At 38.8% G+C, this 27,350-nt stretch overlaps 1 protein-coding gene across 2 annotated transcripts in view; it reads left to right on the top strand.

Moving 5' to 3' along the window:
• LOC113541817 (gamma-aminobutyric acid receptor subunit alpha-3) overlaps positions 1 to 27,350 on the top strand; it is a 108,835-nt gene that overhangs the window by 14,147 nt on the left and 67,338 nt on the right. The window contains exons 2-4 of one of the 2 annotated variants that reach the window (XM_026939011.3): positions 6,631 to 6,740; positions 22,170 to 22,291; positions 23,796 to 23,863. In XM_026939011.3, coding sequence (XP_026794812.1) covers positions 6,646 to 6,740; positions 22,170 to 22,291; positions 23,796 to 23,863 — 285 coding nt within the window. In that variant the 5' untranslated portion in view covers positions 6,631 to 6,645. The remainder of the gene's footprint in view (positions 1 to 6,630; positions 6,741 to 22,169; positions 22,292 to 23,795; positions 23,864 to 27,350) is intronic. The other variant, XM_026939013.3, reaches the window with a different exon arrangement.

Here is a 27,350-nt window from a genome sequence, read left to right as displayed (position 1 = left end):
TTGTTAAGACTAATAGGACGCTTGAGCTTTCCTTCCTTCTTGACGCCTCTTGCTTTTGTTCTCTAGCACTGAGAGTGATAATCGAGTTTGGATTCTAACTTTTTCTGATTTTATGTGACTCGATTTGAGGAGTTTGAAGTTTCGACAGATGGTGCTTAAACTGTGTTTTTATGCTACCTATGCGAAATAAGACTTAAAAACATATTCGGATGGTTATCTATGCCAAACACACTCGCAGTTCTTTTGCACAGATGTGAATTGTTTGTGTGGATGCATTTCTCTTACCACATGTCACAATATTGTCACACTCTATAGTTTTGTCTGGTCATACTTTTCACTTTTTACTTGTATTTTTAATTAACTTACCTTAAGAATGTAATTCAAGTCAACCCCAAGACACTGCAGTACTATTCCAGAGGCATGATTAATTAACTAACTTGATTAATTAACCAATTTTTGTCGTTGTAGAGCACATTGTCAGGCTTTAGCATGGTTCTGAGTGTGAGTATTTCAGTAACTCAGTCTTACATTGATAGAATCATTTATCAGTCTAAAAAAAAAAATAATAATGCTGTATGAGCATAATGCTTTATTACAGCGAGGGTGAAACATTATGCACAGATTTTTCATTACCTCAAAAGTCTGATGTCATGAGAATTTGTAGATGCCTGAACACAAAGTTTCTTAAATTACTAAAAAAAAAAGTTTGTCAGTTATATTCCATTGTTATTAATGCTTATGATATTGACTATATGATTTATTTGGTTGCAGAACCTATAGACCATTTACTCTAAGCCATAAAAACCAGTGGTGACAGGATATCAGTCTGATCTTCCTTCAGATTTATGACAATAGATTTTCCCAACAGATCAGACATACATTACACCCCAGCAGTGTACAAAATATACCCTATACAGGGAGTTCTGGATTTTCCAGTGTTATCACTCATAAACCTGTCTAAGAGTGTGCTTAATATAATCAGCATTTGTTTTAGCCTCTGGAGGAAAGTGAATGGAGGGAATGATGAAGTGAGTACCATTCTGAATCAAGGCACAGAAAACTCAGCTCTTTTGTCTGAAAAGAGTTTCCAATCTGCACCTCCAGGCGCTTTTAGTTATTTTAATCTCTATTCACCATTGTGAAAAATGCACAACAATGGGTCTGTGTTCTTCAGACTGTCAAGAACGTGAGAGCCGATAGTATTGACACAGGAGCTATCTGTTTTTCCTTCTAAACCCCAATTGAACTTCTAACCCCTTGCACCATATAATCCTCATTCTGGACACTAAATAGGATGCCTAAATATTACAGACATTAGTAAACTAAAAAAACTACTTTGTGCAATAAGTTATTATTGTATCTGCAACTGTTATAGAGATCTCCCAGATATTTTGGAAGTGTTTTGAGAAGACACATAAACTCGTCTTCTTTAACAGCTTGTCTTTTAGCTAGCAAGCTAATATTAGCTGGTTATCTTCTGAACACTCGCTGTTTTTTTTTTCTTTTGCTTTACTGTGATGCTTCAGTGTATTGTGAATCACTAACACAATCCCCAAGTACCTGTTATAGCTGTTCAATCTGCAAGATCAGATCAAACCCCTCTGATTCTAGCATGTTAGCTGCTTTTGCAGGTCTGCGGAAGGACTATACGAGCTGTCCGTACGGCTTTGTGTGACAGTTGTTAGGAGCTCATCTGCCTCAAAGGCAGTAAAAGAAAAAAAAAGTGCTTTGTGTTACACTGTACGAGAAATTTGTTGTGAATTTTTGGAAGATGAAGATGTTGTGCATGTTGTGATCTGGCATGTGATGTGTAAGTTTCTGCCAGTTCAAATCCGACAGCTCTGTCTGTGAATGATTATGATTTAATATCACAGGACTGTCAGGACGACTCAAAGTAGCTCAGAGACCTTGTGTTTTAGAGTATTTTTTTTTAAGTCATTGAATATTTCCATACAAACGAACAATACACAGTGCCTGGTGTTCACAAACAAATGTAAATTGCATTAAATACAAATGATTAAACAATGATATTTATTGCAAAATCTACATTCTGTGAATCTTTATGACTTTTGGAAGGTCTTGGCATGTGTGTGCACATGCACAAGAAGGTATTCAGATGATATTTTATTTTCATTCTTAGATTTTTCACTATTTTTCTCCTGTATTTGCTCACCTGCCAATTTCCACCCACTGGCCAGCTCTCCCCATCTTACAACCGCTACCAAGAGTGAAGTTTAACATGTGATTCCTCCGAGACACGTGAAGCCAACTACAATATCTTTTCTATCTGCTCCTCGTGCTATGTCACAGGTTAGTGTAACAAACTTAGAGGAAAGAGCTGTCTGCCCTTTTCCACATACTTGAGCTCGCAGATTGCCTATGATTGCCTGGTGCCACTGTGATTGACAGGGGAGAGAGAATAACACCATCCCTCCAACCCGGAGAGCATGGCCAATTTTGCTCCCTTGGTGTCTATCCATCCTGGTGATATTTACCACCTCTGCTGTGTAGAAGAGATGAAACAGAGCCACCTGGCAGAAATTTTCCTGGAAAAACAATCTAGTAAAGCTTAAAGTAATAAAAGAAGCCAGGGCAGGCACATAGGTGACATCTGATTCATGGTGCACAAGCACCTCAAACGAATGATGGACAGCAGCTCTAATTATCAATGAAACCATCACACTATATCTAAAGAATTTACAGAGACTGTATATCCAGGAGCTGTGTATACCATCTGTATATGTGTGGCCTTTGTTATGGGTATAATTAACTGTTCTTTTCTGCTCTGGGAGAAATATCAGAGCAGAACTTGACCCTCAACCTGTAGGTATGAATGAAAGTGACTGATGTGAGAACAGACACCTCTGTAGAACCAAATTGCAGCTGGTGCTAAGCTGGTAAGTGAGCTGCTGGCCAAGTTTTAGTTTTGAATCACAAAATCGTCTTTAAGTATGGTCAAAGTTGAAATTTTAATGTTGGAATAATAATAAAACTAAGCCATTATACAGAGCAGTTAAACTTGCATCTCTTCATCAAGTTTTATTCACTGACCCAAGGTCAATTTCACCTCATAACATTTATATATTCAAATGGTTTAATATTTAACACACGTCTATGTACTATTTTATGCGAAGAGAACCATGAAAACAAATAATCCCTTAAAATCTCAGATTCTGTTCAGAATTACATTCTTCATTCCTGTACATATATACACCATACTGGTGAAAAGTTTGCGCACACCTGACCATCACACCCATATGTGCTTGTTGAACATCACATTCCAGATTTATTCCCCCTGTGTTTGCTGTTATAATAAGCTCCACTCTTCTGGGAAGCTTTCCACTAGATGTTGGAGCGTGGCTGTGGGGATTTGTATTCATTCAGCTACAAGAGCATTAGTGAGATCAGGCTCTGATGTCGGGTAAGGAGACTCCAGTTCCAGCCCAAAGGTGTTCAGTGGGGTTGAGTAAGTTCAGGGCTCTGTGCAGGACACTCGAGTTCTTCCACTCCAACCTTCACACACCATGTCTTCATGGAGCTCGCTTTGTGCACAGGGGCATTGTCATGCTGGAACAGGTTTGGGCCTCTTAGTTCCAGTGAAGGGAAATTGTAAAGTTACAGCATACAGAGACGTTCTATACAATTGTGTGCTTCAGACTTTGAGAAGAACCACATATGGGTGTGATGTTCAGGTGTTTACAAACTTTTAGCCTTATAATGTTTATTTTCCTGTTTAGCATCACTGTAGTAATGCTAGAGTATTTACAGAATGGTGTGCTCTAAGAATAAGTGAATCATTTAAAAAATTTAACTAAATCTATGTATATTTAACTAAGCACTAACTAAGAACAAGATGATTTATTCAGGTATAGAAAGAATGAAGAGAAGTGATACGGGTTGATAGTTGCTCATGTTTGAGCTGTCTAGCGTGGGCCTTATCATGATGAGTATAAACGTTGATGTGACCAGATGTTATGGAATTGTTTATGACGGAAGTGATCCGATACTGATGCTAAAACCTTAAGTATCATCTGATATTTTATTCTAGACACTAAGCTTTAAAGATTTTTGATTGACTGTATGTAGTAATGTACCGTATGGCGAGCTAGTTAGCTTAAGTGTGTTAATACAGAATAAGAAAAACAAATGAGTATATTAATGTGTAGTCATAGTCATATTTTAAAGAAGTTTGCAATTTTTTTGTTTCTCAATATGCTAAACTCTGAAGTGTCAGTATTGTTATAAATTATGTCACAATACCCTTTGCTAATAATCATGGATATTGTGATATCTTTATACTGAACTGTTTCCTGTTTTTCTTAAATAACTACTAACCAATTATTTAAAAGCCCGCCATGTGGCCCAAGCATATGTATGCTATCAGAGTTGTAGATAAAGAGATGCACATTTAACATCTAAGGTGCTTTCTCCCAGGCTTCATACTTCAGCAAATGGTGGCTACAATAAATTAATTTCATGGGTTACCAATCGGTGACTTATCTATACCTATTTATACTTATCTATTATGGCTTATCTATCCATTAAGGCTTAATAAATTCATGGAGACAGTTATTTAGTCTGTGAGGGATGCCATGCTATTAGCTCAGAGCAATGGCTAATGATACAGAGTTAGTGTTAATGTATCAGTCTGAAATATAAAACAAAGGTTTTATGGACATTATTTTGAACATTTGTGTTGTATGTGATACGGCACAGAGAAATCGACACTCGACACCAGTAAAAATAATCTTGATCCCAAGTTGAAGCCCATGCAAAACCTCTGTAGTAGGTACATTATTACTTCTATTGCTCGGTTCCTTTTAACTGAGGACGCTGAATCCCTTTAAGAAGCTCCAGGCTTAATCCTAGATCTCAAGAAAGAAAATCTCATCACTGTGCTCACCCGAAACACAACCGCAGCACTGGATTAGTGTCACGGTTGACCGAGCAGGTAGAAGAACTGTGGGGATCCAATTAAGCTCTGTGGATTGGACTGGCTAAAAATGCAATATGTTGTGGAATCGGTGAGGATGGGAACAGCATATTTCCAACTTTAAAATTGTACTCTACTTTAGAGTGGTTTCTCAGGAACATATTAACTTCCCTGAAAAGAATGCTACTGGATTGTATGGGATGGGACTTGAGGCTTGATGTTCAGTTTTAAATGAGTTTTAAAAAATTAAACAAGTCAAGAACCACTGCAAATATAAAGGCTTTCAAATAAAGCTAACACAATGATGTGTGTTGCTGTGCCAACAGTTCCTGGATAAGGCTTTAAATAAATAAGAGCTGTTATCTGCCATTAAGAGGAACTAATGTTCAATTATTTAATCTCTAACATGCTAGTGCTTCTCCTGAGGCCATGTGTATTTATCAGGTTTTAATTAACCAGGTGCTCACTGGATTTCCTTATTTCACTCGCTCTCGACTGGACTCGCTGAGCGCTCTCGCTTTCTGTCATTGGTAATGGAGAATGGTTTGAATTCATTAATGTTAAATAAAATAATATTGGAGATTAGAGCATCAATGTTTATATTTAACATCAACTAATTATGCGTATTAGGGATGCTACTGAAAAATTTCGTTCAACACGGAAATTTCAGCGAAAATTAGACGGAAATTTTGAGCTAAAAAAGATTGAATAGGACTACAACAAAGTGTCAAATCTAATAATTTAGAGATTATGGTAATGGTGTTGATAATTAGAAAAGGATTATAAAAGGATTAGATTGAAAGTGTACTGTTTTTACTGTTTCATTGCACATTACTGTGGAATCACCTAAAAAAAATCCACCATCCAACCGAGTCTTCGCAAGTAGCCACTGCCCGTAAGCATTTTTAAATTTTTTTTAATTGTTTGTTTTAAAATGCTAAATTGCGAGCAGGGAAAAATCAATAGCGCACAAACCTAACTTTGCCGCTCGGGTGTGCCTCATTCATGCAGATGTGTTTCACTGAGTTTTTATTAATTGCTTAAGATGCATTCTTTGAAATATAGCTACGAATGTTTGTTGTGAGAAGTGCATCAAACTAGTGTTACAAAACATAGGAGTAAAACTTTGTTCTTGCCTGGCCTGTTTATTTGTTGTTCCCTGGAGTTGTATTATGGTCTACTTATAATTCCATACTACGCACAGAGGGAGCAGAGGTCTTTAATACAGTCTGAATAGAAATATTCACATTAATTTTTTACTTTCAGTTTATTATAGTCTGCTTGGCAGGGAAAAAATGTTTTTATGGCAGCCCAGTGAGATGTACCTCCCATGAGCAGCTGTGGATCCTGCTCTGCATTAATGCCTAAAGTTAGGGTGAAAATGATGATTGCTGAATTATCAGGTTTAACAAATTTATGATTCTTGCCCCATTTATGATTGTCTGTCTTCATCAAAATTGATGCGCGAACAGAAAACGCATTCAGATGGTGTCTCTGGAGCCAAGCCGGTGCCAGTTTGTCCATGTGGAACAGCAAGCTTCTCGCACGGCTGCTGAGAGCATGTGTTCTGCAAATGCTAATGTGTTGCTTTCTGCATGCCAGGCAGTTGTCAACAACGCAACCACCAATAAATCATAAAATGTCTTCTATCACTCCACTGGTTTGCTCATTCCCGGCATCATCTCTTCCCTCTGCAGGCTTTCTGGATTCGCATGTGTGACATGGCTGGCGCTCACAACAAGCTTGCCGTTCTTGTGTCGTGCATATGGATATTTCTAATGCTCCTCGAACCCAGCCTTCAGAATGGGTAAGATGATTGTCTGCAACTTCCCCTACACCCACCGAACTCCATATCTCCAGCTCCATGGATATTTTACAAGTGATACCCTGATTAACAAGGTCTTTCACAGCAGTATGGCTTTGATGGTCTGTGAAATGTCATTTGGGCCAGCTGCAGCTGGGTTTAAATTGCTTGGCAAAACTGCCAAAAAAGAATTGTTTTTTTTTTTTTTTTTTTTTTTTTTTTAGTGAATGAGAAAATTGCATCAGTTTGTAGTGTAACTCTATAAACTTTGAAACAGAATCAAGCAACTTGAGGGATTTCAAGTAGGGGAGTTTGGTTGTATGTACCAGTCAGCTATCACTGTGTTAACCACTACTTTTTATGATATATTTCAGGATAGAGTTTTCAGGATAGATTTCAGTTCTCCACCCACATCTTTAGTTCCTACCTGCAATTAGTTCCTATGTACCTCTTAACTCAAAAAAAAAAAAGGGAAAAAAACCTTATAACTGTGGTTTCATCTTATCCCGTCATATATGATCTTTTATTGAATGTGTATAGAGACGTTATGAAGAAAAATAAAACTTGGGAAGAAGTAGCAGAGATCGTTGGTGTCTCTGGAGCATGTTGTACTACAAGTTGGTAGTACTAAGTAAGTTACTGGTAAGTTAGTTTGTGCTGCTAATTTGCTAGTAGCTAACGCGAAGCCTGGAATGTAACATTTTCTCACTGATTAGGGCTTTATTTAATATGCATTTAACTAGTTAGAAGAGGATATATGTATATATAGATATATAGGTATATGATGGTTCCTCTGGTGACTGTATGTAGCTAGCACAGTTAGTTTGCATTGCTGATCTGCTAACAAAGCTAATATGAATCCTGGGAAGTAAAGTATATCAAACAACCAATTTTTACCCTTTTTTTAAACTTAAAATGTTAGAATTCATTTTAAACAAAAGTAAACCGTATACAGTAGTAAATCATGTGCTGTAAGCAATATATTTTAGCTATTATCGTTTCTCATCGGGACTAAAAACGCTGGATGGATGCTACACGGCCGCAAGAGAGAATAGTAGCGCTTGCTACACACCCATAAGAGACACGAGAGGCTTGTCACTCGCTAATGTGAACGCACGGTAAGTCCTACACAAACTGGTATCAGTTATCTTAGATAGAAACGAAAATATGGCAGTTTGAAAATCTGCGTTTTTTCTTTTCTGCACTTCACAGGATGTGCCGTGTGTAACTGCTGCTTTAACTTGGCACATATGGTCCAGCATACGCAGCAGGTCTCTTTATCTCAAACCTATTATAGCTCTATTACATACAGTATCTTCCATAAAAAGGCATTAATTTGATTCTGCGTATTAGTCTGAGATAGAAGGGCAGAAAAAGGATGAGAAAGGGACAGACCAGAGGAATGATAAAGAGATAAGGACTGCTTCTCTTCAGTGCTCTGCACAGGTAATATTCATGAGGTGGTTGAACCACGTTACACCGTGTTAACATGTCAGCAGGGAGAGGATGTGACATATTGAATTTTATTCAGTGGCACATAACAGAATGATTCTCCTCACACACTTCTCATCTCATTTTCAAAGGAATTGCTTTGTGAAAAAAAAAATGCTGGAAAGGTGCAGTATTCTGTTGTCACTCTGGAAACCGTGATAATGAGCGATTTCTTTTCTGAAAGTTGAAAACAAGAAAGTTTTAATATTGAATTGATCTTGATAAACATGTTGTGTTTTTCCGTTTGTAAACAGTTCACTTAAAAACACGGGCTTATTATTCCCTTGCTAAGATTAAAACAACAGCAGCCAAAAAAAAAAAAAAAAAGAATAACCAAGATGATTAAAAAAAAGTGGCAATAAACTTAGTCCTTATGAAATATATTTTTTTATATCTTTTAAGTACTGGAACAAAATGTTGTTTATTAAGCTGATCCATTTCTCCAACTCTCTCAGAAGGAGCTTCAATTTAAAAGAGTGTATCAGAGCGGCTCCCGCGAATAGCAATCCTTCGAAGCATCCGTGGCGAGGAGCCAAAGGAGCAAAATTGGCCGAGCTATCTGGGTGGAAGGGGCATTCTTTATCTCCCCTGTCAATCACAGTGACGCTAGCCAATCGCTGGCAATCTGTGAGGTCATGTATGCGGAAGAAGGCAGATAGCGCTTTCTTTCTCTGAAGGTGTTTTGCTGCCCTTTGAGCAAGATGAGTGATACTTGATAGCCTTCACCTTCCTCAGTTGGTAATTTTTGGAGAGCTGGCTGGAGGGTGAGCAAATTGGGGAGAAAATGGTAAAAAAAAAAAAAAATCCCCCAAAAAATAAAAAATTGTGCATCAACTTTCCTCTTGATCCTTTCCACCTTTTGCTTCTCAGCGCCTTTTCAAAGCAAGTTTAATTTCAACCTCTCCAGACATGCATGAGTATAGCTCAATTTTTAAAATTATTTTCCCTTAAAGCAGTTATGAGCAAACGTCCTGAAAATGGGGGTAACAAATGTGGAGAATTTGCTACAAGGCAGCAGGCATTAAGGTTATTCCTGCTTTGTTTGTGAAGGGAGAAAAACATGTTCCACCATGGCTTAGAGGAGATTAGACATAATTAAGGTTATTTGGGTGGCATTGTGTTTCTCTCTGTAAATTGGATCATGTGTTCCATACATTAATAAGCATAATGAAGTGTGAGTGCTAGCCCTCTTCAGTGTCCTCCCTCCCCCCTCATCTCCATCACCACCAGCTGACATTTCAAAGATGCTGAGAGAGATCAGATAATAACAACCTTCACCACAAATCCCTTCAACACGTTGCACTGTATCATTGGCATTCCAGGCTTCAAAGGTACTGGCATTAAAGCCTCAGGAGCTGTGCTCCTCTGCGAGTACATCGTCCAAACGTGTCTAAATGACTACTGACAGTTCCTCATTGATTGTGGAGCCAAGGAATTAATGTTATCTGGGGGCAGGAAAAAAAAAAAAACAGTTGGCTCACCGTGCATGCTAACAAGGTGACCTCAATCACTCTGAAGGCAAAGAAGGCTGAGTCGTGCCTGCCGACCCTGCCAAGTACCTCGTCACCTCCACAAAGTATCATCAGGCTTCAGCTTTGTGCTGCTTTCTTCTTCTTCTTGTGCTTTATCATGATACCCGTTACACAGAGTGGACATTTAACTCCCATCTCAAAGACAAGGAAGAGCACGAGCGGAAAAGATTCCCGAGTTCTAAAACGTCAGAAGGTTCCACAAGCCCTGCCTGTTTTTCTCCATCCATCATCCTCCATCATGTCTTCACCTGCTTACAAATCAGCATCTCTACAATGCAGGCAGAAGTCTTGGCTAATGGATGAAGTTATCCCAAGACAGATCCCTTGTATTAGTCATTACAATCTCCCAGGGAGCACTTGCTTGCCAGTATCACAGCTCGATTAAATAATTCTTCTCCACAATTCATCTTTTACATTTGAATGCACCTGTGTACCAGAGAGTGGCTGATACCTCTGCCCCCCCAACCCCATACACACACACTTATTATCTCCACTCTTTGAAGCACAATCTCAGGTTAATGAGCATGGACAGCTTGAGCCTCTTCCGTTGTCTGTTTTGTTTGGGATCAGTCTCAGCACCCCTGGCTAAAGTGACAAAAAATCAATGGCGACGAGGGGGAGAGTGCCCCTCCACTCCTGCCATCCTGTCATATAGATTGCTCATTGACTTCTCTCCTTTACTACTCCTCCACTACTACTCCTAATCCCAGGCATCAGTGGCACGGTGACCTAGGCAACAAATAGGAGTCTCTTGACAGTCAGCGCAATGCCGTCATGTTTTACGGGTTACAGGGTTGTGGGAGAAAGTATCAGTGCCAGGTGCTTAGTGATTATCATCTCTGTTTTTATCACCAATCAGGGTCTCAATAGTGTCCTTGTTTCACGCATCTATGAACATATAAGTTATATAAGTATGGTGACAGATGAAAGCAATACCCAGATGTTATGAATATAATCGGCACAGCCTACACTAGGCTTGTATGATATTGATTTAAAGAGAGTAGAAGAGGGAAGATGTAATAATTTAAAGCAGTCAGGAACTGCTTACCGGCAGAGACAATCTCTGTAATATGGAGTAAACTGTAAATAAAACATAACAGTACATTTTCAATATAATCCTTCTACAAATAAATTGTCTGAAGTTCACATGACTGACATTTTCACTGTTGATCTGCTGCTCACTGTTTTGGAAAGCGTCTGCATATTGAATCACTTTCTTTTTATTGTCACCATTAACATTATTTTGTAAAGTGTTAGATTTGTCATTTTGTTGTAGATCTAAGTGATCAAGTTTAGGTCAAAATTTTCATCCTTTTTTTCCCTCTTTCCATTGAAAACCAAAAGTGCCATTTTAGACAATTTTTAACCCAAAATATTTTAGTGGCGTACCTAATAAATAGATACACCCTGGTCACGATTCTGTTCGATTCGATTTGCGATACCGGATTCACGATTCAATTCAATTGGATTCAATTCAATTCAGTTTTATTTGTATAGCGCTTTTAACGATGGACATTGTCACAAAGCAGCTTTACAGAAATATATAAACTCAGGATATAAATTTTAAATTTATGAATTCATCTCTAATGAGCAAGCCAGAGGTGGTGGTCGTGAGGAAAAACTCCCTGAGACGATATGAGGAAGAATCTTTGAGAGGAACCAGACTGAAACGGGAACCCATGCTCATCTGAGTGACACCAGATAGTGCGATTATAAATAATTACCTTCTATAACTGTATAATATATGGTCAAAAAAGTGCAATTGTGTAACCACAAGAGTTATCAGCTATTCACTGATGGAGGCTTGAGTACAAAATTGTTCGTGGAAATTGCAGTCCTAAAGCTATCATTGCAATTGTAGTCCTAAGCCAGCGTAGTAAAGCTGTTCATATCCATTGAAGTCCAAAGCCATCTTCATGGTTTCTAAGTGGTACCATTTTCAGTAATCTCATATAACTTCAGGCTGTCCGTGTGGGGCCGTCCTCAGCAGCAGCGAGTGGTTGGATTCTCTGAATATTTTGAACGATATATGAATGAAGAATAATTATGATAATAATGTGCATTTCTGTCTGTATAAAACTAACTAAATAGAAAATTGTGAACAGAGGTTTAATATTATAAACAAAGCATGTACAAACAAAACAACAGGTTCACCATATCTTAAAAATAAATAAACAAATGTATAAATTCTTCCAAAAATGTATTTAAATAAACAAAGTTGTACTCCGATGTTATATTGCTGAGCTCCTCCGCACAATGCGTAAAGATCGGCAGATCTGGTCACATAATATAATATAATGTGATATAATATAATCAGAGTAAACATCACTAGATATCATGGCAGTGTAATATCTTGTAGAGATGATTAAATCTTATATCGCACAAGCCTAGGCAGCACCCATTAGTTGAACATGTTTGCCACCGACTTCGCTGCTTTTCTTATACTGAAATACTTTATCTCTGTGGCAGTGAAAATGCACTGATTTCAAATTCATCATTTCCACCTCTATCATGATTATGTTGTGATATATGACCCCTCTGCAGAGATTACCATGTTAATCACCTCATATTTTTTTGTGACAGAACCCACAGCAGCACTATGTTCACTAGCTGAGTAATAGCACTGTCGACTTCAGACCCTCTAATTCGCTAATAGTTCCAGTGGGCAGCCAGGGACCAGGGTCTGATTATGCTCTCCCCTGGCTCTACAGGGGGCAGACTGCAGGCCAAATACTGAGAACTCGATATGAAAAACTCATATGACCATGCAATTTCTGAGACCTTCCACAAGCACATTAAACAAGAATGACTCAGATTCGAGATTTTTCTCCCCTTCATACCAGAAAATCAAAGAAGGAATGGAAAAATTCTTCATTATCTAATTCGATCAATGACTTAGGCTATATTTATCGTGCAAATGACCTTTTTTTAATTTCAATACATTATTAAAATAGTGTGTTTCATTCATTGTACATACTCTCCTAAGCTCTCTCAGAGCTGTGTAAATGTTCAGCCAAGGAGGGCCTGTCAAGATTGGAATTTCAGCTTTGGATGTTTTAATCCTCCCTACTGATTTGCCTCTTAATTGCACCAAGGGAAAATTACAAGTTTTTAGAACAGTCACACTGTTTAAAGTACATTTTAATTCTAGTCGCTTTTTTGCTTCTCCAATCAACTCTGACAATATTTTTTTTCCTACATACTGTCAGGATGATTTGAAAGAACAGCCACATTCTACGCGGCCCTGGCTGCTGTTGCGTCTCTGGACAGATCAATAGACTGTTTTCTCTTCTCCAGCCAGCCGGTTATTACAATATTACTTAGAAATGCATCATAAATCTGCTGTAATAAATAAAACATCTAACAACTCATTATTTTAAAACCTAGAAGAGACATCAAGTGATAATGACATATACAGTGTGCTATAAGTTTGGAAAATCTCATTTCAGAGGACAATGTCGTGAGCAGAAATGCGTCACACAGTGCAAGATGCATTATATCCACAGAATGGATGTTTCTCCTGGATGTTTTTTGTTTTTCGCACCATTCAGAGTTGTGTAAACACTTGCAGCCAGCCCGTTTCTGAAATACTCAGACCAGCAGGTTTGGCACCAGCACCCATGCCACAGTCAATACAGACATATAATAATGCAACACAGATATAAGAGGAGTGTCTAAAATAGGGAATAACACATGACAGGCATTGCTGTTATATGAAAATAATGCACATCTGGAGTGTGTGATGCGTGATGCACACCAGAGTGCTGCTACCCCGAAGTGGGATCTGAAGACTCGTTTCTGGGTTTTCCTCTCCGCAGCTGCGCAGCTGGCGTACTGTGTTGAGCTGCAGTAGGTGAGCAAGCTCTCAATAATTGTCTCAATACAGCTAGGTTTGAAAGGAAGTCTAAAAATTCCTGTAGAAATTCAGAATAGGGCCCTGGGGCCTGGCTATGTTTATTATGTTAGTAAAAATTACAAACGAGATAAATTCATATCCAGATTTCTGGGTAATGCCTAGAATATCATTATAAATAACTGCGATGCCACCTCCTCTGCCAAATTAACGAGGGTGGTGTATATAGCTATATCCGGGAGGGCTACTAATATTTAGCAGTCCTAACTTCAGATCAAAGGTGCTGGCTGTGCATTTGGTTTGAACAAATGTTATTGTGTATTACATTGCTAAAATAAACTTGATTGGTTTAGTCTGGATTGTCACCAATTAACTAGGCCTCTTCTAAGGCTAAACATTTTTTGGAACACCACTCGAACATCCAGTAGTTCAGCGACCATAACCTGCTCTAAGCTCCATTAGGATGGAGCCGGAGCATAATATGTCTGCAGTAGCTTGGCCTATTAATATGATGCCATACCATAACGCCAAGGATTTTATAATCACTAACATTAGCTAAGTTAGTCTGCAGACTGGTAAACTGACTATCCTTAAAATAGCTTGCATTTGTCAATAGTAGACATGAGTGGGACTTCAGTATGAGAGATTTGCATTATCGTATTCTCAGCGATTAACTTAATACTAGCCAAGCCTATTATCCGCAAGTCACAGGCCTTGATTGGGCCAGAAGCTCAAGCTACTGGAAACTCTGTCTTGTTTCTGTCTGTGAATAATTCCAGAAGGATTGCTCATAGAGTGCTGCAGAGTACTATGGGTTTAGACACTCTTGCTTTCTAAGCTGCAGAGTGGTAATGAAAAAAAAAAAAACCACACTGTGTTATCAGTCGAGCCAGGATGGCACTGACTGAGCAGGTGCAGACTTAGTTATCCGTCCACTAAAAAAGAAACAAGAACAAAAACAAAAACCCCTCAGGTTGAATGGTTATGCTGCACTGAATAGGCTTACACAAACTGTGGTAACTATAAACCCATATCTGTATTAAAAAACACACACACACAAAAAAAAACAGGGCAGCTCACCTACCATGTAATTCTGTAATGTTCTACGTTATGGTTATGGTCCCTTATATAATATTGTTTAGTGCATTAGTTAACATTAACAGACCATGAACTTCAGAATTAATATGCAATAAGTAATGTTAAGAAAGGAACCAACACTTGAATAAATGGATCTATTAACTCCTTTGACTGCAATCAAACTGCTGTTTGTCCCTGAAACCTTCTCACAGAGTTCTTGCCAGTTCTGAATGACAACAAACCCTGGTGGTTATCCTGGGTTTATAGAACCACAATTCCATGCATAACTAAAGTTCTGCACTACATGGCCAAAAGTTTGTGGACACCTTACCACCCATATGTGCTTGTTCAACATCCCATTCCAGATTTAGTCCTCCTTTGTTATAATATGCTCCACTTTTCTGGGAAGGCTTTCCACTAGATTTGGGGATTTGTGTTTATTCAGCCACAAGAGCATTAGTGAGGTCAAGCACAGGTTTTGGGCAAGGAGGCCTGTGGTGTGGTTCATCCAAACTTTGTGGTTCGATTGCTTGCACTGAGAGCATCAGGGAAAACATGTCTTGTGACGAGAACGGCTCCTTGTTTGCAGGAGTCCTTTATGATGACCTGCCATGCATGTTCTTCGCTGCTGGAGTGTTGGTACCACAGAAAATGACAGAAAATGATGAAACTGGTGTCTAGCATTTTGCAAACCTGCATGACAAAAGTGGCATACAGAATTGCGCAATCGATCCATGGTTTGTAAGGAAACTTTGTGTGAAGGCAAACCTACGATTATGAGCCTTGCCCCCAAACGAGCCTACAATCGGTCTTGGGTGTGGACTCGTATTCGGACCATGCATGAAAATGCCCTTGTATTAGTATTATATCAATCTTACAATGGGATTTATTTGATAAATGTGCCCATTAAAGATGTTTTTGCAGCGTATGATAAAACATACAGATGAGCTAACTGAAATAGAAAATATGTTTATCTGCTATAATCTTTTAGAAGCACGCAAGAGAATCAGAGCTCAGTCAGTGTACAAGCAGCAGTGCTATAGCTGGTACACACGTCCTGCATAATAATTATGCAGCTGAATGCAGAGAATATCATACAAAGACAGAACAACCTTTAATGTTTTAAGGATCAAAAACAAACCTCATGTTTTTTTATAGTGATGAATTGAGCATCCAGCCTTAGAGTAATTACCTTCACAGCATTCTGGTTTCAGAAAATGGCGTCTCCAGCAGGTTTTATCTAAATGAACTTTCCTCTAGTGTGTTTGGGCTTGAATATGTTTTTTTTTTGTTTTTTTTTTTAAGATTAGGCAGGTTGCAGAAATCATTTTATGTTTGCTGATGCAATGCCTTAGGGTAAATAACTCAGTAGGGGATGCCAAAGTAAGACTCTGCAAAACAATAAAAAAAAAATAGATCATTGCAGTTTAACAAGGTTGGTCTTTGAATGATTATTTTACATTGTGCACTGAATATTGGAAAGCCGATACCAATTTACAACCCAGAACTGAGTGCTATCATCCAGCATTGCTGAGACCCTTAGTGTGATTTTATAGCACATTAGGAAAGGGCATCTAAAATGAAAGGTATTATGTGAATGTTTTAAAAGGCTTTAAAGTGGTGGTGAAGTTAGTTTCCAGCTGCCAGCGGTGCTGAGAAAGACCATCGTGAAGGCTGACGCTGATGAGTCTCTTCTAAAACACGATTGCTTCAATGCTTAGCTGAACGTAAATACTGTCCTAGCCTAGTTTTAAAAATAATTGGTCACTACATTTGAGTTTATGAAGCAATAAAAAAAAATCTACGTGATCAACGTAGCCTTGAGTTATAACTCAGTAGGTGTAACTTTACGGCTGGTGGAACAAGTGTCTGATCACTACTAAAGTCATAATCCATCACGACCTACTTGTTATTGTAGCACTTAATCTGCATTATTTATTTATTCCCATAACTTTTTTTTTTACAGTAAATCGCTGTACGTTATGCTATACTGGTGGTATCAGAGCCAAGATCGAGCCCTTGCGGATAGTTTCATATCACAGGCATTATCAGATCCAGATTGTTATAGCAGCATTGGAACTGACTCTAACTTTGTGAGCTAAATCCCTCGGCATGGCGCAGCAGTTGTGTGCTCAGCAGATCAGAGCAGAGCTACAGCACTGATCAGCCCGATAGAGCTGAGCTTAACGCCAGTATACAGGAGTTAAAGACTGGTGTGGGATTTTAGAACACTACACTCACAAAGCGGCAAAGTGCTGCGGGCTGAGTTGGGTTTCGGTTTGAATTTTAATTGCATAAATGATAAAACTGAGAATTGAATTTGGGATGGCACTGCACATACAGTACAGTGTGTTGTACAGACATTGATAGACTGTCTTCTCTGGGGCTTTGCCCTTTCCCATGTTGAGGGGAGATTCCACAGTCCACATGCTTTCTTTGGAGCACAGTGTAATGTGGTGCCTAGCTGGAGGATCTACTGTTTGGGCTGTTTGGATACAGGCTAGCTGCATCCAGATGAAAGATCTCATGAGAGATGAGGCGATACTGGAGCAGTGACCGCTTGCTCTAAGAACTGAGCAGTGGGCAGTGGTGGCTCAGTGTTTAAAGCTTTGGGCTCCTGATCGAAGATTGTGAGTTAAAATTCCAGCAATCACCAACCTGCCATGGTTGGGTCCTTAATCAAGGTCCTTAACCCTCAGCAGCTGAGTTGTATCTGGTTTCAACAGTAAGTCTCTTTGAATAAAGGCATCAGCCAAACAAGTAAAATATAAATGTAGTTTAGCTCACTCGCCTCTTGCGCTCATCTTCTGAGAGATGCTTTTGAAGACTGAGAAGAGGTATTAGACTGATTAGATGACATTGTGCTGAGGATTAGGAAGAAGTCCCGCCTTCACGACGCACATGTCAAGCCATAATGGATCATTGCTTCTGGCGGGACAGATACTAAAAGAATGCTTGAAAGAGAACCTGTGCTTCACAGAATGTCAGCATTGCCAAAAAGCATGTATTTTTTTTGTAACTGATGCTGCTATATATGTAATTTACATTTGTTTTGTTTTGTTATTTCCATCTCCATCTATGGTCAGATAATAATTCTATTTTGGATGTTCACTGACTGTTTTCTTTCCCCAGACCACTTATGCAAATGCATTTCAATATTCAAGATTTAATTGAACCGTAATTAGACTTCAGCAGATTGTTTTCTGCTGAGGTTTGCTCTTTGGAAAGATTACGATAATATATACAAATGAAACAGGGGTGGTTCTGAGTCATGGTTCTGTCTTCCGAATACATTTTTTCCCCCTGTAAGTCATTGACATAGAGATGAGGAATAAGGGATGGATGTGAAGGGCACAGGAGGAGAAAGAAGATGATGGGCAAAAAAGACTGGAATGTTAGAGAGAGGAATTCACAGAGTGCTTCCTTCAAGGATATCATTGAAGAGACTGTGAGAGACGATGGTGAGAGTTTTGGGGGGGTGTTTGAGGGGGGAGAGAAAGTCAATTTTTTATTTGCAGCGGTGATGTGGTGGTAATGAAGAGGAATGAAACAGCTGCCGCTATGGCCCGCTGTCCTTTAGTGCCTCAGCCACGGAATGAAGCAAAAACCCAATGCCTTGACACACCTCACATGAAACCAGATGGGGACACATATGTCTCGTGTCTGGCAGTGCACAGCCTTTTTATGTTCACTGCAGTATCTCAGAAACTGACTGTGTCCCCATGGGGAACCTAGCAATCCACTCTATAGGTGGCCTAAATATCGATTATGGTGGTTTGCTCTTTTTCTCTCTTGGTGATATAATGTAAACTACTGTGACAAAAAAATTCTCAGTAAAAGGTCCTGGCAGATCTAACATTTTTTCATTAGGTTTAATGGCCAAAAGCACACATTGTTAAGGATGAATTGAAACCATTGTTACTTTTGAATATGCATCCATTCATTCATCTTCAGTATTCACTTTATCCTAATTGGAGCCAATCCTGGTAATTACGCCAGCCATACACATAAAATCACACACATTTACATTTAGGGACATTTTAGCAGAATCAATCTGCATGTTTTCAGACACTGCGAGGACAACGATCCCAGGATACTTTTGAATAAAACAACTTTAAACATAAACTTACTTGATTGATTTATGATATATGAAGCAGCACTTAAAGATCCGTTGAGAAAGCTACTCAAGTATTTGTCATGCCTTATTGACTGTAATGATGTGGTGATGAGGGGGTGGCAGCACAGATTCAATACTGTCTTATTATCCTTCTTGTTCCTTCTCTCCCTCTTTCCCACCCCCACCAAAACACTATCCATCATTTGCACCGTTTCTTTGTGGTTCACGTCAGTCTTTATAGGAATGTTTCAACAGAGTGTGAATGTTTCACTATTCTAAGTGGTGGTATTGCATAAATGTTTTAGAAAGCCTGGTGAGTCTTATGATCCTGCTAATAAACACCCTATTTGTGTTAGCAGTGCTGCCTAATTCAAATTCACCTAAAAAGCACCAGGCTTTAATTAACTCAGATATGATAATGGAAATGTCAGTCCACAGAGAAGCATGCCATGGAGTCTGTCCTCCCAATCAAACTGACATTAGCTCCTATCGTCCCACTTGTTTTGGTTTCCTTGGCTCTGGGCACATTTTCTTCCCCACAGACAACTGTAAGAAGTCATATTGTGTATGTTCTTGTCAGGGGTAAAAGCCTACAGGTTTGGCTACTTATTAAAATCTTTGCTGAGGGACAGCATTGATTGGCTGCTGCCTAGTGAACCAGAGGAATTGAACGGTTTCTAATGAAATGTCCTTGTGCAGTATGTGTTGTGAAACAACAAATTGCCAGCTAATTAAGTGTGTATCAACTTTGCTAGCTCCTGACTCAATACTCAGTTTTCATCATGTGCTAATTGCTCCTTGTCCCTGTAACTATGACATGCGAGGGAGATTAGCTTTTTGATCATTATCACCTTATAAAGTGTACGAGGACATCGCAAGAAGTTGACTGTAAAAGTCTCAATCTCAGCAGCTACATGCCACACAGAAGACCTTGGTTATGAATGCATGTGAGCTTTAATTTAGTGAGACACGTCCCCTGTGGCAAGGTCAGCACGCAGAATGTAAAACTTAAAACAAACAAAAGTGCGGCTTGTCAGCTGAAGAACACCCACCTAGAGCTGCCTTTACTTTAAGTCAAGGCCACTGGGGTTGTGTGGTGCACAATGAGGTCAGAGACATTGGGCTGGGGAGAGAACACGTCTGAAAACTCCAGACTAACCCATCGGTGAAGACTCTACACTAACCCATCGGTTTTGCACGTGGTATATGCTCATTCAGATCACTTCAATTCGTAAAGAATCTCGTAGTGTACATGACATGAATGATGTGCCTTGATTGGTTAAGATGCCTGTGAGATGATGACTGCTTCAGGATTTTGCATCGCATTGTCCACTAAAATGAAGTGGTGACCAGGGCATGCCAATTTTGGTATTGGACGCAAATGTGACTGGAGGTCTCATTATTAATTCATGGCAAGATCACAGTGTACGTAACTGTGAATGTCTGGCCAACATAAATGAGCCATAGGGTTGTAATGAGCCAGTTCAACCTGTATTCGGTAAATGGCAAAATGTAGGAAAGTTAACATGAATCCAGCTTGCACATTCTCCCCAACGATTGTTGCCAGCTAATTGAAGGCCCTCTATCTGTCAGTCTCACACAATACATAAGAAACGTGGTGGTGCCAGAGGATAATCCACCAAAGCCTTATGTGTATTCCTTTGAATAGTGACAGAATACTGAATACTGGCAGGTACTTGGCTCTGGATTGGGGAAGACCTTTGGACTACAGAGACCCTGAGATCCACCTCCATTTGTGGAGACCTGGACACCTCCATTTGAGGAAAGCCAGAGCAGAAGAGCCCCAGCCAGAGCACCTCTAGCTTCTTTTTCTGTGGAGTCAGCATGGGCCTTGACCCAGAATGAGGGATGATGGGGCTTGTGTTCTCTGAGCTTGCTAATGCAGATATGTGGTCCTCAGTCATCTGGATTGCATTTACCAGAGAGTCGTGCTGGTGGCACTGTACCTACTCTGCTGTCCCTGGCCACAATCGGGTGATGAATTGCGTCGGCAATTTTGTATTGTCATTGTGCTTATGTCCCTTCAGTGTTCTGTAACTACAATATCTAGTATGTACTGCACAAATCCGCCTTAATGAAGTTAAAGCATTTTGCGGCTACAGAAAGGTATGTAGCAAGCACTTCACATCAAATAACCAGGAGAGATATGAAAGCAGATTTATTGCGATCTTCAAGAATGTGAAGAAAACTGCTATTCAATCTATATTCCACACAAAATGGAGATCTTCCAGTGTCCTTGCCCTTCTGGTGTCTAGCTAGATTCTAACTTTCTAATTGTACCTTCCTTTCAGATATGTCAATAACAGTGGGTTTTCTAATTAATTTTACAGCAAAACTTCAATATGGAGACATTGTGTCATTAGTGTAAGAAGCGAGTACATGTTTACAGCAGTACATGTTCTGGAGAGGGAAGGCTCATTAGTATTTTACAATTCTTGCATATTTATGAGTGCGTTGTTGGATTCTTCAACACTAATTGTGCAGGGTCAGTCCTGACGAAGCCCTTGATTTGATTTGAGGATGCTCATTATGTCGTCAGCTTTCTGCCGTTTATGCTCTCCATTGTACCTCTTGTTTCACTGGGGAGACATGACCCCAGCAAGAGTTAATTGTGCTGCATATTTAAATTAATTAAGGAAGGGAAGGTTGACTGCATATTTAAGACACCATTTCTGACTCGTGAGATTTATTATTCGGCCAAAACCCAAAATAATGATTGCCGCAGAGCTGTATTTAACAATGCAGTAGCATCTTTTCATCATCTTGGACTTCCATTTTGTCACTCATTCATTCAACCACATACACACACTTACACATATTTGTGAATGTCTGGTGCATTACCAGGCTGGACGAATCACTGACGGATCCAACTAAGAGTTGGATAAGTGAGTGAGTTTTTTCAGTCGCAGGAAATTGGATGTATTGGGAGGTTGAAGATGAGAGAAAGTTGCACCAGGCTCTTCACTGTTTACTTCTTGTTAGATGCAGTTATATATATATATTAACGTTTCTTTTATTTCTCTTACAAAGTTGATTTGAGGTGATTTGTAGTCGCGGGTACGCTCACTGGAGGAGCAGAAACTGCATAAATTGTTGAAAGTATAAAAGATCAAAGATACTGACTTATATCAAGCTGATATTCCCTTTCTATTCGCCTCTCTTTATTGTCCACATCACCAGCACTTCCTCTCTTGCCTTTGTTTCACCATATCCATTTGTCTACCTGTTCTTCCCCTCATGTATTGCTTCAGCCTGACTCATCTTCTCTTATATCATCCTTAACAGGCCAAACCTGTCACCCCTAACCTTTACTTTATCTTACACTTCTCCTCACTCTACAGGGCCGTAGCAGGGCATCGAGAGCCTCTTCCTGATGACAGCAAAGACAACATCACCATTTTTACTCGGATTCTGGACCGCTTGTTGGATGGCTATGACAACAGGCTGCGCCCTGGTCTAGGAGGTCAGCTGCAAATTTGTGTCCTGATTCTTCTTCATGTCCTCCGTACTGTCCACTTTGTGGATTAACCATAGAGCAGTGATGGATTGGTGTAATGACCCAGCTGTGGATCGACTCCCTGCTAAGCAGTGACAGCACAGCTCCATCTCTGAAACATACATCCATAGCAGATTGACATTCTAAAACAATTAAATTGTTTTTAATCATGACTGTGCAATTTATGTAAATTAACAACAGTAGAGAAAAGAAGGAAAGTAGCACAGGGCAAAACTCTCTTTAGATCACTTATAACTCCAAAGGAGGCCCCAAAGACTGGATCATTATAGTTTCTGATGATGTGATTTAATGTTTGTGGAGAGAGTTTCCTAAACAAAACAAAGTAGGGAAAATTACAGTAACCTCATTCAGCTCACAGATCCACACATATGAATTTCAAAATGGCAATCAGAATCTTTGGTTTAATTAACCCTTGTGACACAAACATCTATCTATCTATCTATCTATCTATCTATCTATCTGTCTGTCTGTCTGTCTATCTATCTATCTATCTATATAAAAAGCAAAAGATAAAGTCCTACTAGAAGAGTAAATAGTAGATCCAGTGCCCACATTCTTCAGAAGGACATGTTTTTCAAAGATTGTAGACAAAAATGACAGTTAATGGGGCCTTGTTTTATTTTGGGAATCTGTTAGAATACTAATTTTAACTACACACTCACAGGCCACTTCATTAGGAACACCTGTACACCTGCTCAATGATGCAGTTTTTCAATCAGCCAATCATGTGTCAGCAGCACAGTGCATCCTGCGGATACAGGTCAAGAGCTTCGGTTAATCATTTATATTCCCTTAAACCAGACAGCTGAAGATTGGAACAATGTCATCTAGTCTTTTCCACCTGTCCACTTTGGTTGCCTACACTAGCCTATCCTCCTCAGGTTTCGACGTGTTGTAGCATTCTGAGATGCTTTTCTGCTCACCACGGTTGTAAAGAGCGGTTAAATATAAATCTATATGTACAAAGCATACTGTATATCCTGCAAATGTTAGACATATCATGCAAATCAAATGTCAGAAAATCCGTTTCACTTCCAGGATGTAACACTATAAAATGTACAGGGGGGTGAATACTTATGCAAGGCATTTGTTTACTTCCATTGTTCCCTTCTCAAGCACAGCCTGTGTCGCCTTTTATGGTAATGATCTTACCAGATGAGGCATGATAAAAACATTAAATGAAACCAAAGCAAACACTAGCTTACACTTTTCCCATTTCCTTTTTTTTTTCTTTCTTTTTTTTATTTTATTTTATTTTTTGCTATTGCTCATTAGTCGGCTGCTGTGATAGCAACCCACTCAGTCATTAGGAACATTGTTCAGACTTTCTTCTGTGATACATTTCCTCTCCGTTTTATACTGAGAAATGTCAGAAATTAGAACAGCATAACATTTTTGTAATGTTTTTTTTTTTATATCTGTGCTTTATTTCTCTTCTCTACTTAATCAGAGAGTGTGACTGAAGTTCGGACCAACATCTACGTCACCAGTTTTGGACCGGTATCAGATACAGACATGGTAAGACACAGTTTTGGTGTTTGATATATCTGTCTAATCTTTTAAAATGTACTGTCTTAACAAATACCTGAATGTGTGAGAATTGAGCTGTTTCTACTTGACCTTCAAATGAAGTAAGTGCACATTTGCTTGTCAAGAGACAAAGTGCCGAGATTTTTTTTTTTTGTCCTTCTTCCTGTCCCGGTGAACACACAAGTGTGATGTTTTGTTATAGGATCATTTAAGAGAGAAGGTAATTGGTAACAAGGCAGGATGGAGGAAATGTATGCATCTTAATCTTACACACAATTGGCTCTGGTACGCAAGATGAATCACCACAGCTGTGTGGCAGCACTTTGTATTCAGGATGAGACCTAATGGTGAGAAGAAAACTGTACACTCTGTCATGTTATATGGAGCGTAAAATGATACTTGAATTACAAAGCAATAATTAGCCAGGTTAACATTAACATTAATCAGCCTTTGAGTCTGAGATGAAAATAAGGCATGTACGCTTCCTTATGATTTTTTTTTTCATTTATTTATTTGTGTATTTGTACCATCTTTCCAGAAACATTGAAAAGGACGTTGATTAGCATGACTTTTATATAATATTCTCAGCTACTTAGCTTAGAGATGTATCTGAATAGAAATATGTTTTCCTCTCAGTGTTGATGCAACTCTTGCAGAACCCCAGAGCCACCATTATTCCAGAGTTTATACCACATGAGGTTGAATTCATGCCTCAGAAGGTCTATAGTAGTTTTATATTAATGCACTAGTTCTAATATGTTATTGTTCCTGAACTAACAGCTCATTGACAGGGACTTGTACGGCGAACACTCCGCATATTCTAATGCTATCAATAAACATAGAAAATAAAAGTGTTGTTTAACAAAGAAAACCATATCAGCGTTGATATGGGGAAGCTTTGTGGTAGGCGAAGTTTCTTTAACACGTATGGAAGGAGTCTCCAGTGTCAGAGACAGAAGAGTTTATGCTTTACGGTTTCTTGGTAACATGACAAGCTGAGTTTTTTTTTTGTTTGTTTCATTAATTTTAAGAGAGAGAAGAAAATAGCGGCTGGTGAGGGAACGTTAAATTATGGCTGGACGATAAGACAAAAATGTCGTATCACAATACACTAAGACATTTCTACGATACACTATATGTTTTGCGATATTTAGCTTTGCTAATTTAAACAGCACTGTTGCTTTTTTTTTTTCTTCCAAAATAGGATTTAAGGATTTTTAAAATGTAATCTCAAAATTAAATTAGTATTGAAATGAGGGAAAATAAAATTCTGTTAAAAGAATACATTTTTCAATTTTAATAAGCTGTGTTACATGAGTTTCAGATAGATATTGCAATACCCAATATCACCAAAAAAGTATATTTTAATATCATAATATTGATATTATGATATCAATATTATTATTATTGTGATATTGCCCAGCCCTGCATTAAATGTAACTATAAACAGTTAGAAAAAAAGCATTATTTGTTGTTATTTAATCAGGAAACTGTCATTAAAGCAAAAAGGGAACGTTCAAAATACTAAGAAACTCTGAAATTCAGGTAAAGATTCTCCTTTTCACTCAAGTTGTTGTCAGTAATGTAATTTGTAATGAAAATAGTTGTATTAAATTAGAAAAGAATGCAAAATAAAAGCATTTTCACTAGTGCTCTCAGACTTTTGGATTCCACTGAAAAGTGTAAATGCACACAACATGATCATCCCAAAACATGTTTTACATCGTCCTGTACCCTATTTTTATCGTCCCCAGGATGACGGGATTCTGGAGTCTTGAAGAAATAAATTAAAAATTGTAATCATTAGCAAAATCCCTGTGGTGTAAAAGGAATAAAACACTTCGAGGTGGATTATTTTTCTGTACCAGCAAAGTCCATTGTGTGTTTTTCCTTACTTATTATAACTATATAATGACTGTGCAGCCTTGTGGAGCCATTACTTTATTCTATACAGGAAGAAATGACAAGAAGAGTAAGTGAAACGAGGAGAAAATTGCAGGTAACCAGTATTCAAGTGCTGATATCTCTGGTTGATTGCGTCATTTTTGTTGTTAAGTAGAAGAATATTTCTAAATTTACGAGACCAAATGGGCTGCTTGAGAATGTAGGTTATTTCTGCATCATTAATTTATGTCTCCTTTTTTTCGTTTCTGCTTTTTTCTATCTTTGTGTCTACATATCTTTTTTTTTCTATAGCCACTCTCTTGGTCATTATGACTATTTCCACTACACTAATATTTTCTTTCTATTTTCTACTCTTTTCCATTTCTGTTTTTTTTCCTGTTCCTATTTTCTCTCCTATGTTCTCCCCTGCGTCCTTCAGTCTTTTAAACCTTTCCTTTGTTTTCCCCCTCCATCTTTTATTTGTGTTTTTTTTTTCAGTTATTGCATCATTCTGCCTCACTCGCTCACACTTCCTTCTTGCAGGCTTTGTGTCTGATGACTCTGGAGTGTTGAAATTGACACGAGTCTAATCTAACTCAGGTGCTATGTTGAGCCTCATGCATGCTGAGGGTGGCAGCGCCAGTCAGAGGCTCGCCCCAAGAGCCCGGCTAATTCTCGGCTTGTTTCAAAAGTGCACTGTAGAGCAAAGCCACTGCTGACATCAGGAGGTTTAATGTCTCCTGGGCTGGAACTGAATTTTTTTTAAGATCTTTATTGCAAGAAAAAGAAGCAGGGTCAGTGTTTTCATATTTCCCTAGACTTTACTTGATTACACTGTCCCCAAAAAACCCCCCACACGTTTCTTTTTAATACTGTGTATGTTTCTCTCCAAATGATTCTGTATGCACTCGAAATGAACTGACAAACATTACATTAAAAATAGTCTCTCTAGACAGCAAAATGCTGTATAATAAGTTTGTACTATTGTAATGGATATTGTTGAGCAAGCAATGTTTGTCAACGTCCTTACAGTTTGTCCTTACTCGGGATATACACTCTTCTTGCAATTATCCAATCCGATGCATAAAATCATGCAGATACAGTTAATGTTCATATCAAGCATCAGAATGGGGAAAAAGATGATCTCAGTGGCTTTGTTGGTGCCAGATTAAGTATTTCAGAAACAGCTGATTTCCTGGGATTTACACACACAAGAGAATGATGCGAAAAACAAAGAAAAACATCCAGAGACGTCAAAGGAGAATGGCCAGACTGGTTCGAGCTGACAGGAAGGCTTTGCTAATTCAAATAGCCACTCTTTACAACCCGTGGTGAGCAGAAAAGCATCTCGAACCTTGAGGCAGATGAGCTACGACAGGTGAAGGCCATTTTGGGTTCCTCTCCTATCAGCCAGGAACAGGAATCTGAGGCTACAGTGGATTCAGGCTCACCCAAACTGGACAGACGAAGATCTTTCCAATCTTCAAACTATGAAAGTGACTGAGATCACAATTTTTTTCACATTGTACATGTATTCAGGTGTTCCTAATAAAGCGTCCAGTAGGTGTATAAGCCAAATTAGCGTTGTAAC

This window comes from Pangasianodon hypophthalmus, chromosome 15, assembly GCF_027358585.1.
Source record: "Pangasianodon hypophthalmus isolate fPanHyp1 chromosome 15, fPanHyp1.pri, whole genome shotgun sequence".
In the NCBI taxonomy this organism is placed as follows: domain Eukaryota; kingdom Metazoa; phylum Chordata; class Actinopteri; order Siluriformes; family Pangasiidae; genus Pangasianodon; species Pangasianodon hypophthalmus.
This window is presented reverse-complemented; position numbering and strand designations above follow the sequence as displayed.